This window comes from Erpetoichthys calabaricus, chromosome 2 (genome assembly GCF_900747795.2).
Source record: "Erpetoichthys calabaricus chromosome 2, fErpCal1.3, whole genome shotgun sequence".
Classification (NCBI taxonomy): Eukaryota; Metazoa; Chordata; class Cladistia; order Polypteriformes; family Polypteridae; genus Erpetoichthys; species Erpetoichthys calabaricus.
In genome coordinates, this window is record NC_041395.2 from 218,376,429 (window position 1) to 218,395,644 (window position 19,216).

General features: G+C 37.3%; 1 protein-coding gene across 1 annotated transcript in view; it reads right to left on the reverse strand.

The window, feature by feature from the left end:
• Positions 1 to 3,274: 3,274 nt before the first annotated feature.
• Positions 3,275 to 19,216, reverse strand: part of LOC114646814 (protein transport protein Sec24C) — a 115,429-nt gene continuing 99,487 nt past the window's right edge. Inside the window, 8 exon segments of the mRNA XM_051922637.1 lie at positions 3,275 to 4,299; positions 4,301 to 4,342; positions 4,444 to 4,533; positions 12,915 to 13,106; positions 15,206 to 15,385; positions 15,689 to 15,807; positions 16,326 to 16,464; positions 17,489 to 17,634. Coding sequence (XP_051778597.1) covers positions 4,198 to 4,299; positions 4,301 to 4,342; positions 4,444 to 4,533; positions 12,915 to 13,106; positions 15,206 to 15,385; positions 15,689 to 15,807; positions 16,326 to 16,464; positions 17,489 to 17,634 — 1,010 coding nt within the window. The 3' untranslated portion in view covers positions 3,275 to 4,197.

Consider the following 19,216-nt stretch of genomic DNA (forward strand, 5'->3'; position numbering starts at 1 on the left):
ATTCTGAGGAAAAAAATGAATTTAATCCATTTTGGAATAAGGCTGGTAACATAACAAAATGTGGAAAAAAGTGATGAGCTGTGAATACTTTCCGGATGCACTGTAAATCTAATTTCTTTGAAATTAAACTTGTATTAGCTTTAATTGTTGCAGGACCACAGATTCTCATAGCGTATGGTCCTGAATCGTGTAAATCTACATTTTCAGCATTGAATGATGAAAACACTAACAGATTATTGTAGATTCGGATATTTTTCCTGTAGTGTTTGTGGATTTCACTTGCACCCAAACAATACATTTTTTCATTCCCGCGGATACGCCTCTTCATTGGGAAGAAACGCTACTTTTCCCTGATGGCAACACGAATTAGACGATCTACAAGTCTCCGACTTAACCTTTAAAGCCAACCAGTATCTACATACTTCTGTCATATCCTATGTCCGTGTGTTTGATTTCTTTTCGCTGTTCTGTTATTTCAACGAGTAATGATTTCCGTTTGTTAGCGCTAATGTGATATTCACTATCAGATTTTTGAGACTTTCGAATTTAGTACTTTCATAATCTCTAACCTGCTCTGCATGTGTATCGTGCCAACGTTTTTGAACCTCTTTACGACGTTCTACTTTGTCTTCTATTCTTTGTCCTTTTCTTCTTCGACTGTTTGTCTTTCATTTCCGCCCCCACTTAGACTTGTTAGGTTTTCAATTCATCTCTGGCACAAAGTCTCGTCTCACAGGACATGAAATTATCTCTCTGAAAATGTCTCGTCTCATCCCAAAATTCTTTATATAATAGAGATATATAAGGCAACAATATTTTGAAGTATCTGGTATAACTTTACATAAATAACTTTTTTCTTTACAGCAAATACAATAGAAGTGGACCTTTAATCATAAGCTGTGGGGTAGTGGGGCTTGTCATCAAACAGAGCCAAGGTAGTAAACTATACAGCCTTGTGGCTACTGTAGAAAACATACATAAAATAAAATTAGCAGTGTTTTATTAAAACAGATACTTCATGGTATGAATGGAACCAAGTCAGATGATCAGCTGCTGGCTTCTTTGTCATTTGCAGCTGGTTTTGACTTGGCAGCTGTTTAATAAAACAAGAAGCAATTAAAACAACAAAGCCAGCAGTTTAAAAACTAAAAAAAACCCAATTATGGGGTGGAAATCTAAACAAGCAAGTTCAGTAAAAACAAAGCACACAAACGTTGCATCAGCAAGCAATAATTGGCCATGACTTAAACAAATTCTGTTGGAACAAAAGCTTAAGGCCAGTGCAGCCCTCCTGAACAAAACTTGAACCCCCGCTGTAATAGTTCATTCAAATAAAACCCTAAACATTTGCATGTCAATTTCTTTCTTGAGATGTTGCAGCTTGGGTGACATAACATTACAGAAGATAGTGGTGTTATGAAATTTAAGGTTTGCAGCTTTCCAGTGATGTAAAATATGGCCAATGCGTAGTTCATTCTGTAATTTCAATATACAAAATACATTTCCAGCTGACTTAAATAAATAAATGCAAACCAGCCAGATGCAAACTCATGCAACATTCTTCAAAACTACACAAAGATAATATTTAAATTATCTATGAAAACCATGCACGCTCTCTTGTCACCCACACTGGCAGGAAGAAAGAATCTTCCACTTGCACATTTTAACTTGGGGGTTTCTCTGGAGACTGCACAGAACTGCAAAGCATGATTGGAAAGGAGTGAAAGGAGAACGGGGGGGGGGACGGGAGCAAAACAAAAAACTGATTGTTGAGTTGAGAGGTGCATTGCTCTGAAAACAATCTAAAGTTGCACAGAAGACCTAAATTAAATTAACTAATTAAATTAAATCTTAAAAAAAGTATCCATACGACTTTATTCAAAAGCTGCTTCTTCATTCAAAGAAAAACAAAAAATGTAAATAAATACAGCAATACGTCCCGACAATGAGTGGGATTAGAAATATATGATAACACACAACATTCACAGACCTACTTCAGTTTGGCTAAAGGGTTACAGATGGCGTGGTGCCGAAAGCTCCCCCAGCAGCATTGGGTGGGTGCAAGCCAAAAACCAATCTTGGGCAGTGAAGCAGCCCATCAGAGTTGGACTTATCAATCTGCAGTTCTTTGGGATGAAGGAGGAGAACAGAGAGAACAAGAAAACTCTACACATTCAGTACAGTGAGTAGACCGGGATTAAAACCCAGGATTCTGGTGATGTGAGGAAGTAATGCAAACCACTGTGACCCTATTCTGTCTACAAATAAATTACACGGTCGGGACAGGGGGGAGACAGTGTAGTACATATGGCTGGGGGAAACTAATAAATATTCTAGCAGACAATTTATTTTTAAACCTCAGACATTAGTGCTCTTCCATGTTGATGGATTTTGCTGCCTCAACTAGAAGAAAAGAAAATGAGGACAAAACAACAAAAGAGGCTCAGAACCTTCAATGAATGCTCCTTAAATATGAAAGATTACCTTCTTTGTGTAAAAGCCACCTGGGCTCCTTAACAGTTTTGCAAATTAATATCTGTATACTCAAGTTCACAATTAGCCTATGTATATGGATTTAGGCAGAAAAAAAAAACTGTATTTACGCCGCCGAATTCCCTATTACAATAGGAAAGCCAACAAACTTCCTCAAAGTAGTACTGAGAATTGGCAGTCAAAGCAAAACTTGAGAGTCCCCATTTTAAGTAGTCTTTTGTCTGCGGGTTTTCCAGTGTGACAGTATATTTGGGTGTGACAAGTAAATCTTAGTTAAGACTGGTTCTTTTCACCATGCTAAAGGACACAAAAAACACAAATGAGGAGAGCTGCAGCTGCTCAATACTGATCAGAATTTGAAAGATTTTACCAAATAACCAGAACAGGCCGACACAAAGACCTTCTTGGTAAAGATTGGTTAAGAATGCTACATTGTTAGCGAAATTTACCCAACTCCTCCCAAGAGAGAAGCAAAGCTCAAAAGGTAAACCTTAGCTTATTAAGATAAAACAAAAAAGGTCTCCTGGATGTTTAGAGTAAACTGCAAAGACGCAATGGTTTCAGATGTACTCTGATGGTTATGATGACAGAAAGATGTTAGTTGGTGTCTGCCAGGTCTCAGTATATTTTATAAGTGTACTGTCTTAAGAACTATGCATATATACAGGAAGAAACAAGAAATGATAACAAAATGATGGCATATAACCACACAGGAACAGACAAGGAACCAACAGTCTCTGGCAGTCCGCTTATAATACAATAGAGACACACAACAAACTCACAGAAAAAAAAATGGTAAATAATTCCATTTATTAAATCTTTCTCCTTTTTAACTTTGTAGTTAATAAATCAAAACTCTGCAAGTCACGATCATACTGTCTTTAACTACACGCCACCCTGCCATCAGCTTAAACATTGAAGCTGCCCAACTCGTCTCTTAAAAACTGTTTTCATAGGACACTTTAGCTGGCAGCCTGCCTGCGCAATGCAGTTTTAATGCGTGGTTAACTCAAATGTTAAGCTCTGGGGCAAATCTGAAGATTCTTATGAGAACAGCTAATGAGAGAAGGCTGGACAGCCTTATAATTCGCCTCATGACTCTGAAAGGCCAGATACTCAGTTAGTCTGATGACTGATTCTAAAGGAGCAGAAAATTCCTCTGATGACCCTCAGAGACAACACCACCAGTCAGACAGAGAATAAAAACAATGAAAACGCACACAGAGGAAACAGTGTGTGGGTACAGCCTGGTGATGCCAGGGAAACTATGCAGATTAGAAAAATAAATCTCAGGAGGGTTTTATTCCATTTGCTATGATTTGTGTTTTCTCCAATTCATATGTTTGCTTTACAGTCAACACATCCCACCGTGGCTTTTGTCATCCGCTGTCAGAATAATCCATTTAGAAAGTGTTCTTCCTATGCTTTTGCCGTGCTACACAAAGCACAGGTGGTCTTGTATATTATTACGGATATTCCGATAGATCTGAGATGCAAGCCAGGAGAGTCTTGACAGGCAACCCGTTATCTCTGCCCTGTTAATGACTTGAGGATTCAAGAAAGTAAAGAACACAAGTCCAGTGAGGAGAAGATAGTGGAATTCCATTCAGAAGGGGTTTTCCTTAGATTTTTAGTCTTGTCAATTACAAAAAAAAAGTTAAGAGTCTATGATTGTGAGGCATTTGCTGGGGACTGCCCCTCCTCCTAGCTAAGCAGCTGTCGAAGTTTCCTTGTGCATGTGACACAGGAGAGTCCGCATATGAGGCCGCCACCACTACTGCTCTTGTCCTCCATCAAGAAACGCTTTGAAAATCAGTTCTAATTTGTCCTCCTGCTTCACTACCAGCAACTGCAGAGGGGAAAAAAGAAAAGATAACGTGTGTGAATGGAACTGTGGGTACTAGCAGATAATTGTATTTAGATTGGGAGATGTATATGCAATGAGCTTACCTTCATGTATCGTGGTCTCTGTACTCTCAAGCAATCAATAAGAGTTCTTAATTTCCTAGAGTAAGGATTATCCAGCACAGGCAGGTTTGTCTGTAATAAAAGAAACATTAATAAGCATTCCTCCATTACCAAAGAAACAAAGTTCTGATATAAGAGTGTTGCCTTAAATAGGCTATGACAAGGGGCCAAATTCTTAGTAAGCAAACATTATTTCGGTGAGGCTACTTTAACTGACACACCTCCTTCCATCACTCCTGGACACTCATTTCCCATTCCACATTTCAAATGTATTTCTATTCAAGATAAAGAAATCATCAAGCATACGTTAATATTCATCCAAATGAGCAAGCTTCAATAAATTCAATTCTTTATTTTTTTCTTGTGAATATCCACAGTGGTCGTACTCAATCACATAACTTTTATGGGTTAGCCAGGAAGTCATTCTTCTCTCTTTCATCTTTTTCCCACTTTTGTGTGGGGTCAAACTGCCTGATCAACCTTCTCCAAACAGCTCGGTCCTGCACCGTCCTTCCTAAGTACAAACCATTTTCCTTCAAATCTTCTTTTACTTTATCCATCCATTTCCCCTTTGGCCTCCCTCACATTCTCTTTGGTCCTTTACTTCCACTCCGCATCACTCTTTTGCTCCACATATCATTGTCTCTTCTTATCACATGTCCTTATCACCTTCAAACCTACTTTCCAATTCTTTCTAGATCTCTCTCCCACTTTTGTTGTACCTCTGATTTGTCTCATGTCTTTTTCTGTCCTTTTTTGTAACTCCACACATCCATCTCAGCATTCTCATTTCTGCCAAATCTAACTTCTTCTCTTGTGCTCCCTGTACTGTCCATGTCTCAGCTCATACATCATTGTGGGTCTTACACTGTCTTAAAAGCCTTTGCCTTAATTCTTCAATAACACAATACTCCTGATACCTTCTTCCAACTGTTCCATCTGTCCTGCACTCTACAAATCAAATTTTCCACCTTGGGCTTAACACTGATCTAGATATTTAAGTCTATTCATTGTTTTCAAAATCACTCCCTTTTGAATCCTGATCATCTTCCTAAGTATCTTCAATCCTCTATCTTCTAAAGCCCTTCTCATTCTTCCAACTTTCCTCTCCATTTCATTTTTTGTAGTGCTACAGCAACTCAATGTCATCAGCAGAAAGCATGCACAGAAGGAACTGATGTAGATTAGCCAGGAAGTAAAATTCAAAATACATATTGCAAATTAAATGAGCTACATATTAAAAATGTCTTGTTTTTCAAATAACAAATGGACTGAAAAGTACAGTAGGTTTTATAATGGCACCGATGCTCACTTGATCGGTCTGATCTGCAATGAAACAAAAAAGCGTGCAATAGGATGTGCCACTGTGTTCAGAAGAAGGCATGGAACTTACAATCAGTTTATTCACCACAGTTTGATGTCTGGTGTAGTAAAGTCAAAGCCTTGGAAGCAAGCTATGATCACAACAGGAAAATACTCATCCGAGTCACTGAGCTCAACTAGAACAAGCAACAAGTGGTACGTCCAAACTACTGTACAAAGATAACTGGCTAAGCACAAATAAAGCCTCCACTGATGCAGAGGTATCAAAAGTTTGAGTTAAACACAGAGGCATTTTATTGGATTCTGCTAATGATGGACCAATCGATAAAAAGTTATTAAATCTGTGAAACAGGCACTTCTTTTAGCTCCTACTGCTCCATCATGTTTTCCAAAGTCAGGAGATCGAGGATGTCAGTCAGGCTGATCATTTATACCAAACCATTGATGAATCAACAGACAACTGTGCATTTATGGCCGATTTTTATAGGAAAGAATATGAGAAGGCATTATTTTCTACTTTTTTCTTTTCTGCATTTATATAATGAAGACAGAACTTGTGAAGTAAAATGCAAGCAAGTACATACAGTGCATCCGGAAAGTATTCACAGCGCATCACTTTTTCCACATTTTGTTATGTTACAGCCTTATTCCAAAATGGATTAAATTCATTTTTTTCCTTAGAATTCTACACACAACACCCCATAATGACAACGTGAAAGAAGTTTACTTGAGGTTTTGCAAATTTATTAAAAATAAAAAAACTGAGAAATCACTTGTACATAAGTATTCACAGCCTTTGCTCAATACTTTGTCGATGCACCCTTTGGCAGCAATTACAGCCTCAAGTCTTTTGAATATGATGCCACAAGCTTGGCACACCTATCCTTGGCCAGTTTCGCCCCATTCCTCTTTGCAGCACCTCTCAAGCTCCATCAGGTTGGATGGGAAGCGTCGGTCCACAGCCATTTTAAGATCTCTCCAGAGATGTTCAATCGGATTCAAGTCTAGGCTCTGGCTGGGCCACTCAAGGACATTCACAGAGTTGTCCTGAAGCCAGTCCTCTGATATCTTGGCTGTGTGCTTAGGGGTCGTTGTCCTGCTGAAAGATGAACCGTCGCCCCAGTCTGAGGTCAAGAGCGCTCTAGAGCATGTTTTCATCCAGGATGTCTCTGTACATTGCTGCAGTCATCTTTCCCTTTATCCTGACTAGTCTCCCAGTTCCTGCCGCTGAAAAATCCCCACAGCATGATGCTGCCACCACCATGCTTCACTGTAGGGATGGTATTGGCCTGGTGATGAGTGGTGCCTGGTTTCCTTCAAACGTGACGCCTGGCATTCACACCAAAGAGTTCATTCTTTGTCTCATCAGACCAGAGAATTTTCTTTCTCATGGTCTGAGAGTTCCTTCAGGTGCCTTTTGGCAAACTCCAGGCGGGCTGCCATGTGCCATTTACTAAGGTGTGGCTTCCGTCTGGCCACTCTACCATACAGGCCTGATTGGTGGATTGCTGCAGAGATGGTTGTCCTTCTGGAAGGTTCTCCTCTCTCCACAGAGGTCCCTCTGGAGCTCTAACAGAGTGACCATTGGGTTCTTGGTCACCTCCCCTGACTAAGGCCCTTCTCTCCCTGATCACTCAGTTTAGATGGCCGGCCAGCTCTAGGAAGAGTCCTGGTGGTTTCGAACTTCCTCCACTTACGGATGATGGAGGACACTGTGCTCATGCTTGGTTTGTGCTCCTGACATGAACTGTCAACTGGTGGGACCTTATATAGACAGGTGTGTGCCTTTCCAAATCATGTCCAACCAACTGAATTTACCACAGGTGGACTCCAATTAAGCTGCTGAAACATCTCAAGGATGATCAGGGGAAACAGATTGCACCTGAGCTCAATTTTGAGCTTCAAGGCAAATGCTGTAAATACTTATGTACATGTGCTTTCTCAATTTTTTAATAAATGTGCAAAAATCTCAAGTAAACGTTTTTCACGTTGTCATTATGGGGTGTTGTGTGTAGAATTCTGAGGAAACAAATGAATTTATTTCCATTTTGGAATAAGGCTGTAAGATAGCAAAATGTGGAAAAAGTGATGCGCTGTGAGTACTTTCCGGATGCACTGTATTTCTCTATACACATGATAATAATGACCCTGTAAACCTATATTGTGACGAGTGCTTGAGCATCTGCCCGTTTTCCTGTTATTTGTGCCCCTTGCTTATGAAGGGAAGCCCTCCTTCTTGCCCCACTTATAGGCACGGACTTCCCTAATGAAGTGGGAAACATAGAGAGAATTACTTACTTTCATTATAATTCCCACTGTGCCTTGCATGCTTTGTTAATATGAATTTGGCACCTGCCCTTATCAAACTCTCAGCATGTGCTTGATTTTACAGATGTCACAAGTTTACAGATTCCACGTAACTTTAATGCAACAAAAAAAAGTGTGTTGAAAGGACGATTTCTTTGGGCAGGAGAAAATGTACATGCAGGCTGGCAATTGACACTTTTGGTCATATACAGAGTGTTTAGTATGTTAAGCATACTAAAACAAGTTGCCATCTCAGTTTATGTTAGCCAGCAATTTTTAGCAAACAAATGCATCACTCCTTTCTTGAGCTATCCTGCATTTTAAAGCAAGCAAGACAAATGCAGGCCTGAAACAGATGTCTTGTGTATAGATTCTTGACATGGCACTAAGTTTTGCAGTGCTACAACAAAACAGTATGTTAATCTTTAGGGGCATGCACCAGATTCTGTCATTAACAGTCTTAAGAGTCACTCCAAGCAGCTGAAAGTAGTGACATGTGTCACAAACAACTGACTTGACAATCCACTGAAGAATGGGCTAAATAAAAAAAAGCACATCTTAACTGACAGACACAGACTTCAACAAGTTGAGAACAACCAGTACAAAGACCAAACATAAGAGGTTAGTGATACAAAAGCAGGAGGAGGAGGAATTGGAACTCATGCGTGTGTGCCTGGAGAAGTAGCAGAGACAGCTAGCAAGATAATGTTGCTCACATCACAAGGTGTGTGCAGAATGATTTAGTAAACCAAAGTGGTCATAAGAGATTACAAGAGGTCATGTGAAATAGCAGTGTTTAAATGAAATTTATCATTTATTGTTTCAAACACTGACTAAAATTGCTATATCATTTAACAAATGGTGATATAAAATACAATCCGACTATACACCAGGTTAATATTATCCAAAAGTAAATCTCTTTAGCCCAGTGGTTCCTAATCTTTATTGTTTCGTGTAACTCAAGTACTCCCTTCATCGACACCATCCAATGTGATCCTGCTTTCTTGTAAATGGAGATTAAGCTGGATATTAATAATGTTATTATACCTGAACACTGTTATAAAGATTAATCTCCAACCAAAAGCCCAACTACGATGTTGTGGGTGAAAGAATAGAGTCACACTCACAAAAGGGATTCATCTCTCTTTAAGGAGACATCTTTGCAGTTTCACAGTTCAAAGGGCAGTGAGGCCTTGGCTATATGCAGGCTGTGATCACATTGAGTGTGTTCCTGTAAATGATGATGACTTGTGCCAAAGTTAAAAAAATAAAAAACACTGCACCAAAGTAGGTAGATACAAACAGTAAAACTTCATTACATCTCCCAGTTGTGGGTAATCCCCCACCCTACCATCAGACCATAACTATATCACTGCCTTGCTACATGCTTCCCTTTCAGTATACAGTCTGAGGACACATCCATTATATATTTTCAGTCTGGTAAGAACACTAGAAGGATTCCTGACCTATTCTACTTCAGCTGGTGTCAATGGCACTGTAGTATGGATTCAACTCACTGACAACTTGCATTCACAATTTTAACAAGAAGAAGTAGTTCTGTCTGTGTAAGTGGTGGTAAGCAGAAGTAAACTGCTCACATTTCCTCTCACAGTTTGACCCCCTTTATGAAACCATTCACCCCATCATACATGTCCAGGATGTGTGTTGTACCTTGACACTCTACTTTTGTGCCTCTCTGAGTGGTGTTACAACTGACACAGGCCTGTGGGAAACAACAGTAGGCAAGGTACATTCTGCAAATATCATAAGGGTGATTACTATGATAAATAGGCTATGCCAGATGTTCACCTAATCCTAGTTTTTCATTCCCAATCAAAATTACATCAATTCAGAATTAAAACAATTGCTTTGACGTATTTTTTAATGCCAAGCAGTAATTGCATTTTTTTTTTTTAAGTTAAATTTAATCTGCTATCTTCCCATACATACTTCAAAGCAACTCCGAACCTACTGTATGCCTTGAGGTAGAAAGTATCCTGGTTGGGAATAACTGTTTTAATCCAATAAACAGTGTTCAAATCATTGTTGAAAAGTGCTTATCAAAACGTCTATTAGTTGAAATCAGTTTTAACGAAAGTGAAACATCTGCTAATATTGTTTATGGTTTGCCAAAATGACATCTCAATCATGAACTAAGGTGAAATCAGTGCACAAAAGTCAATAAATCTTCTATTCATTTTCTTTTAGTAAATGACCGAGGTCACTTCTGTTTTATCCCTAAACATGAGTCCAGCTCAAACAAACAAAAATCTAAGCAACATTAAACCCTCTTTAACTTATAAGCACTCCATTAAAGGATAAAAGCCAATGTAAACTGTCCAACCTTCTAAACAAACTGAAGAACTAATTCTATTTCTTGTACAGTCAAAATGTTCCATAGGCATAAGTAAGAAGTGTCCTAAATTTACCCCTTAGCTAACTTGTTTGCAGCGTCTTCAGAGTCTCCACTATAGACAGGTCTGATTCAACAAGACATTTCTGACTGTGAATCTATGTGTACATCTACATTTAGGTGTCAGTCTGTTCTCTTGACATGTCAAGCCCTCTCCTGCCACCTAAAGGGCAAATTAAAAAAATTAAAATACAAATGCCTGTTAATATGTAGTTAGAAGGTCCGATTACATGGATATTTAGGCCTCATCCTTAGTAATATCAGAAATGTGTTGTAAAGGTACATGTTGTTACAATTACTATAAGAACTGCTAAAAAGTCTTGAGTGTTAGCTACTGTGGAGAGTGCTCATGTTTCTTCTGAGAGACTAGACCAGGCCTTCTGCACAACTTATTGTACTGAGTGGCAGAACTAACAGCTTATACAGACTTTAAAATTAGATGTAATAAAAAATGAATTTACTGAGAAAATCAAACTCCTCAAATTAGTAAATTGGGACAGCTGGGATAAAGTACAAATTCTTAATATCAGCTATTAAGGACCCTAAATTGACACTGTATGTCATGACCAAGCAACACTGAAGAAAATTATGAAACAAAATGTTGTTCTCTTCTCATTTTGACATTATCACATTTAACACTTGCCAAAACACTCAATTGGGGTGGACAAGATGACATTATAAAACAAAATAGCTCTGTCACCTGCTAAGCAAAGCTGTATTATATTCATAAAGTTATTTGTGTTTTTCTGATACTTGGAAGCTATACATTCGATATGATGCCTATTTTTCCCTTTCTACTAACCAAAATATTTATTGTAATTTTTATATAATTGTAAAAGAATATTGTTATTTTACAGTCAAAGTTATTTCTTCACAATCATGCTATATATGCATTTGACACATGGAATTGTGTTGTAAAGTTAAGTGTTTTCTATAAATTAAAAAAAAAAAAAAAAATCTTGTCTACACTGGTGCTTTGCAATGGAGGTATGGAGGAAAGGCTTAAAAACTTACCACATACGTCCATTTTTTAAGCCAAGACAGTTGTCAAGTATTGCTCTCCATTCCTGTGATTACACACTATAGTAAAATAGTTTATACATGTCATTTATGAACAAAAAATATATACTATGAGATTCAAGCTTTATAAAAGAAGACCAGCCATGCACAATATTAGCTCAGCACTGTGTTCCTGCACAACAATCTTTCACTCCTCCAGGGTGTGGTTTCCTCACAAAAGACCAAATCACAGTAAAGTTTTTGTGTCACGTGGTTGGTTTTTGTTTTGATTTAATTCCGTATTTATGTGAGAACTCACATAGAGAAAGTGTATCCTTACCTTTGAAAAAAACAGTACCAGGAATATGCGATAAAAAGACTATTTCCAAATTCCTCTTTTTGTCACAAACATGCGTCAGAAATACGAAAGGGCATTCTTTTGTATATTGAAAATTTTGCTGCTTCATTGGTAGGTTTTTAGCTTTTGTTTCCCGGTGGTATGCTGTGCCATATTGCCTCTTTGTAAAGTGCCAGTGTGGGCAATATATTATATATATATTTTAGTTTAAAGAAAATGCTTAGCATAATTTTGCAAATGCCTATATATCATGTTTGTGAAGAAATAAGTTCAACTTGAAAAATACCAAATTTATGCTTTAACATCTGATGCAATTGACAGCTGTTAAATGACAGGACTGAACAACACCACAAGGTTTGTAAAAATGGTACTTACTGCAAGGAAACAGCAGCTTAACTTTAAAAAATAAAATGCTTCAGAAAAAAAAAAAAACTGCTTCAGATATTCATTTTTCAAAAATTATTTCCATGAAAACCAAGTGGATTTCAACTTGGAAAAAAACATGCAGGTTGAGGTTGTGGCTCTTAATGGATTTTTGCTCCAGAAAGTGAGAAGAAAGTGGTTTGTACATAAACTTTATTCATTCTAAGCCCATATTTTGCACTAAACATTACAAAACTGACCCTGCACTCGATGTTTGATGTGAGAAGCCTAAATACAGTAAGAGATGTATGGCCAAGTTTAAAGAGGACTCTATTTAACAGTTAAAGAGTTGTTTGTATTTTACCAGTTGGAAAAAGTAGAAAAATAAAAGCAGGTTGGAACCTGTGAGGTACAGATGAATTCTGAGAGTAAAATGTTTTGACTTTTATTGCACATGGGCATTTCATTAAGTTTAAGATGACTGACTACAATGCTCATGTATAGGGTCTCTCGCTTTCTCTCATATATACTTTATATTAAAATTACCCATATAAAATTTCCTCAAGTATTACAATAAATAAAAGCATTTGTAATGCAAAATATAGGTATAGGAGCATCATCTACAATTTTACACTAAAAATACTCTCTCTAGACTAATGGAACATCCTCCTCATTGCAAGCGTTTCTTACCATATTTGGGTCGACCTGTCCAAATGTGGGTGTGTTAAAGATGTTAAGAAGCTGTTCCTGTTGAACGTTAGCCCCTACCCACAGGAACAGGTTCAGTCCATTCTCTAGAAGGTAGATTCCACCCTTGGACAGTCGTTCTTCTGAATCACGTATTGCAACAGGTACAGCCTCACTTTCCACATCAAGTTTTTGCTAAAATGTAACGAGGAGAAAAAAGCATGTTAAGGTAACACTCCTGGCAGTACATACCTGAAATGCTCTGTGTGTCACTTATCAATTTTATCAATGACAGAATCATTGGCAGTAACAATAGTTAACTATTTTGGTTTGCAGTGCATAGCCCTTTAAAATATATAAGGATCTGTTTTAGAAATGTCATGAAGAGAACTACTGAAATGGTTAAGGGAATAAAAGACAAGAATATACTCGGAGGAAGGTTGATGTAACGCACAAAATGTACTAGGAAATGATTACAAGATCAGCAGATGTCCTGTAAACAACAAGGCCTTACAGTTGTCACATTCAGAGAGATTTCAAGAGTAACAGCTGAACCTAAGAGATATGGCAAGACCAAGTGTATTAGAATAAACTTTTATTTAGGTAAGTTATTTGGGTGTAAGCCAACAAACAATCCATCAGAGTAAATGTATGCATTAATCAGCACTGTTATGTAAATTCAGTGGTTTATAAAATGGACCTCTGCCCTTATTTCTTTGATCATTCTGTAACAGACTACTGTGATGAACGCCCCCTCTTCAGCATTTGCTGTAGAGTAAATCAAAGACGCAATGGACAAGATCCCTCCTGTCTGGTTCTTTTTTCAAACAGGTCCTAGTTTGAGGATAAGAATTCTTTCAATATATATTACCAATTTAATTTCTTCCAAATTAATTATATGCTGTGGCTGTACTTAACTTTTATAGTTCCTTTTGAAAATTGTTGTTATTAAATTTATCATTATTGAAGAGTAGCTAGTTTTATAGCACTGCTGTTTACATTTGCCAGGAATAACTCCTCCTGTTATCTTTCTCTACACAAGGAGTGGCCAATATAATAGAAACACCACATGAAAAAGGAGTTTAACTTTGAAATAATTAAATCACAATTAAAATGCACCTTTAATAAAATGTTGACTGCCAATTGACATATGCTGTACATTAGCTGTAAAAAAAGCTCTAAAAATGATCACTTTGATGTATGACTTTTTAAAAACAAGAGACAATAGATTTGTAAACTGCTCAAAAAGTTAGTGCTAATGCATCATTCAGAAAAACTTCAAAATGACTTTGTGTATCAAGAGGAATGGCCTCAGAAATATTGAAAGGGTAAGCCCAAAAAAGAAAAATTACTTTCGTGAAGAGACATAATGGCATAACCAGTCAAATCTCACCAGTAGGAGTAAAACAACATTTCACGGGAGATTAGCTAAAATGTTACAGTACAGTTGCAGTATCTACCATATAATTGAGTCAGTACCTCTATGACCCAGTTTGAACTTAAACTGTACGATGTGTGCCTCATGAAGCTAGAATTTATGGAAGGACTGCCATTCAGAAACTGTTTGTATACAAGGATGGTGCACTAAGATGCATAATGTGGTACAAGGAGCACATAACCATAACCTGGATCTGTGAGTAACTGATAAAATTAATGTGCCATGATGAGTCATCATGGTTTTACATTTGGAAAAATCCATAGGAGTCTTCTTAGGTTTGATAATAATTTGTTTGGTTATAAAACACCCAAAGAGTATAAAGCCATTTTATAGGACCAGATTTACCCCATGACTAAAATTCTGTTAAATTCATGATGTTCACCTATTGCACGATGGTAATACCCATGTAAACACTGGAAAATTAATTCAAGAGCAGTTTTATAAAAACCAGCACCATAGAACACCTACTATGGCCTTGCTAATCAGCAAATAAAAACATCCGTGAATCTTTATGAGAGGTTCAAGGTTGACTTTCATCTTCTTTATTCCTCAAAGAACTGGATAAATGGTCTTGTACCCTACTACACAAAATCAGTGACTTGTATGATAGCATTTTAGGAATGAAGGAATAAGGCAAAGGGTCCTTATTATGTCTGTGATATTAATATACGTTAGGTGTTTCCATTATTTTGTTCAGCCCCTGTGTTTCATACAGTATTATGCTTTGTGATACATCTGCTTATGCTGTTGATTTAATGACTGACTGATTGCATATGACAGACTACTTTCCCATTCACAAAATTAACAGGGATATTTATAGAAAATATCCATACGTAGTACCATAATATCCACTTACCAAAGGCAGAAGTTGTGGATAGAAGAAAACATGGCTTTCAGCAACATCCATTGAGGTAACAAGCTGCCGAAGGTAGGCACGGTCATCAATAGACACATCCGCACTCGGCTGGAGCACATCACTTTTCAAGACACAGTTTAAATATACTGGGAGAAGTTTTAAGCACTCGGGCAAGATAAGCTGCAGGGACATAACACTGAGCCATCAGAACATGAAATCCAATGAACACACAAAGCTTCAGAAGGCATCCAGAAAAGGTAATTCATGCCTACTTTACTAATGAAAGAAACAAGAAATTCAGAGGTTTTTTTTTTATAATAAAATGCAACTTTTGAATTATGAACATTTCTCTTTTCATGTACAGAAAGCAATATGGAGTACTTTACCTAAATAAATGTGCGGTTTAGTCAAATTTTTGAGAGAACATGAGCAAAGCAATAATGACAACATAACTGACAGAGTAATTAAATTAAGTGTACTTACCTGTCCTGCTGATGAGGGGCTTGCACAATTCTTGCGATAGCAAGCTAGGATCTGTGCAGTCTGGTTTATTAGACCGTCTCTTACAGATTTTGTTGTTCCATTTAGGACACTGCGGTAGGCTATTTATGTCAAAAAATAAAAAAATGCATTAAAAGTAAGCAAATCATTCAACCCTGCTCTTCTCATCTTCAAGCTTCTATCATTGTTAAGTGACTCAATGGGAACAGTAATTGATAAGACCAGATATCCCTAACATCAGCAACAGGTTCCAGGTCCCTTTAGGGAATTAAAATGTGCTGCTAGGCCAAATGAGAGGATTTAATCCCTTTGGGATTTTCTGGGTGTGCCTGTGAGTCTCATCCCAGGGGGATTGTTCCTGATATACCTTCCATGGGAGATGTGCAGGGGTACCCTTATACGATTTCTGTACCATCACAACTACTTCATCTCAATTTGGAGGAGCAGCTGCTCTACTGCTCCCTGACTTCCTGTCTAGCAATCCTGCTCAGAAAATTTACATTGCCCACTTGGTCATTATTCAAAGCTTGCAAGCAAGGGTGGGGACAGGGAAATAAAATGAGCACAAAGAAATTCTTGCACAGCAGTAATATTACAGTTGTTTGGGTAATTCTCTTACCATATTTAGCAAAGAAATTAATCAGGCAGTCAGTCTCACAATTCCTGTAGAGTTCAGCCAACTGTGTACAGCAGTTGAGAGACAAATTATGGACACGCAGTCTTCTCTGACCACTGCAGCTAGTATATAGAACTGCACACTGCCAAACAAGCAGAAGATTCAAACTCAGCAAAAGGTGGTAAAACAGCTTACACAGCATAATCAGATGAAAGAAAGGTGAACTACAAGTGATAGCAGCACATAATATCAATAACGACAGCTCAGCACTATCACACCACTTTCAAAACACCACTGTGCTGTGCTAGGCAGAAATTTTTACAAGCAAATCTACATTACTTAAATAGAATAGTGTGGAACTATGAGGAAAAGAAAGGCAAATTAATTACAAATTAAAAGCAAAACAAGAATGGATATGTATAGTATGTTGCACTCATACCAAAACTTAACAGTAAAACTACTGTAGTCTGGCAATTCCTTTTAACATAAAGAATTTATATACTGTAATTCAAACTGTATATGTTGTGAGCGTTAACAGTTGTGTATCTGATATAGAGTTTAGAAAATGTACATAGCAACACCGTACACAGCTTCACATTTAATGTAATGGGTCACAAGACCATGAATGGTGAAAGTGAAGTAGAAGGTTAATGAAAATAGGAAAATCAGGTAATAGAAAAACAAAATCTAACAGATGTGCTTAATGGTATTGGATGAACATCTTTTGGAAATATAGGGTATGAGGATTAGATATTAAACTGATAATGTTAGGAGACAGAAAATGCTTTATAAAATTGCCAGTGTTACAATCTGCAGCAAGGACCTGAAGTTTATTTTATAACAGCACGCAGGCAATGTTACTTCATTAAGTCATAAAACCTGGGTGGTCTGACACTTTTAAATGCAGTACATTGTAAACTGCTTTACAGCACTGTATTGACATAAGGAACAAAACATCTCTCTTCATTTTGTCTTAGAGAATAGCCACAAATGGCAGACAGTTTGTATAGTCTTTTCCTAGCTGATTTAAACAATGTTTCTTCTGTTTTATGTGGGCTATACCACCACATAAATTTGTGTGATTATACAGCTTTTTACCATGGCAACCCCAATAAATCCAAATACATGTTCCTAAAGTGGAATGTTCAGCCATGTGCAACATATACCTGTATGAATGCTCCACTTTCCTCGCTGAGCTTGTCATCATGTCTAAACTCCACTGTTACTGTCTTATGAGAATCCAGACCAGCCAGCTCCACGTCAGTCGTGTTGCTCATATAAAAAGCTCCAAAAAAATCTGTTGCCCTGATACCTATATCAGCAAAAAAAAGTTCTACATTAGTATCATATTCCAGAAGGACCTCATATCACTTCTGAGTAACAAAGGCACATAATTAAAGAAAATGTATACAGTATAATCCACTGTTACAATATTTTACTAAATTCAGTAATAAAGAACTGAAACAAAAGTAATACTTTCCAGCCAGACAGCTCAGAATTTGCCTTACATGTAACCACTCCAAGCTGATCATAAACAGGGCAATCGAATTAAGCTCATTATGAATATTACTTATGAGAAGACTGAAAAACAACGTCTGCGGTGGGCTGGCGCCCTGCCCGGGATTTGTGCCCTGTATTGGCTGGGATTGGCTCAAGCAGACCACCGTGACCCTGTGTTAGAATATAGCGGGTTGGACAATGACTGACTGAATGACTGACAAAAACAATGTTCATGCTGTACGCAGTATTTCAATCTATTAATACATTTTCTTTATATATTCAACATCTCTAAAAAGAAAAAGCTGAAAGAAACAGACATTTGAATTAATCTGCAGTTAGCACAGTTTCAAAGATAATGGAATTTCAATTTAAATCAAGTCAATGTATACTTATAAGGCACATTTGTACTTATTAGCCCTATACACCATATACTAATAACATATTGTAGGAATATATAGTCAGATTGAAATGCAAGATGATATGCAATAAACATCAAGTGATATGTACACAAAAATATATATTAATACTAACAAGCCATTTTTTTCTCATCATTTTCATGCTATTAATATAAAGAAGTTATTTTCTGAAAACCGAACTAAAGAAGTAAACAGGATCATTACGACAAGAGCCTGCTTGTGAAATTAGCATTGAATCACCCTACATTACAACAGTTTTCTTCAAGGTATCCCTGTAAGCACCCCAAGAACTTCAGTTATGTGATAATCAACCAAAAGAAAGAGCCAATGACTAATCACGCTATATAGGACTAAACAAAAAAGTATCGCTGCCAAGAGAAAACATAATAGTGAGTAGCAGGATGATTTAATTTATTATTTGTTTCAGTGAAAGCATTTGCCAGAACATCAGTTTCTAAATATTTACTCTTAACCCACCCAAGTTGTAACTGATACAGAAACCTTGACGACTTTTAAAAAGTATTTGGGTGAGGGATTTGGATAACTTGCTACTAGCTAACAAAACAAGCCTGGTAGACAAAATACTCTCATTTGTCAAATGTCTTATATTCTTAATTTCAGTTTCAATTATGTACTTGCTCTGTAAAACAAACTGCTCCTATTTCAAAATAACATGGCTGCCACAGGACGTAGCTTAGGTCTCAGAATGAACTGTATGAGTGTAAGTCTGGAGAGAGAGGGGAAGAATGTGAGGTTGGTTTGTGTTACTGTTAACAAGTTATCTGTCTAAACCATTTATTTTCCTACCTATCCTATTTAACCAGTAGTAAAAAAAAAAACAGTAGTGACAGAGTACACTTTACAGGAGTATACTAGTCATTCCACAACCACACCCAAATGCCTGCTGGCTATGGATTAAAGTACAAAGCCCAGGTCAATTCAAGGGGTTTATAGGTGGACACTAGAGAAAAAAATGGC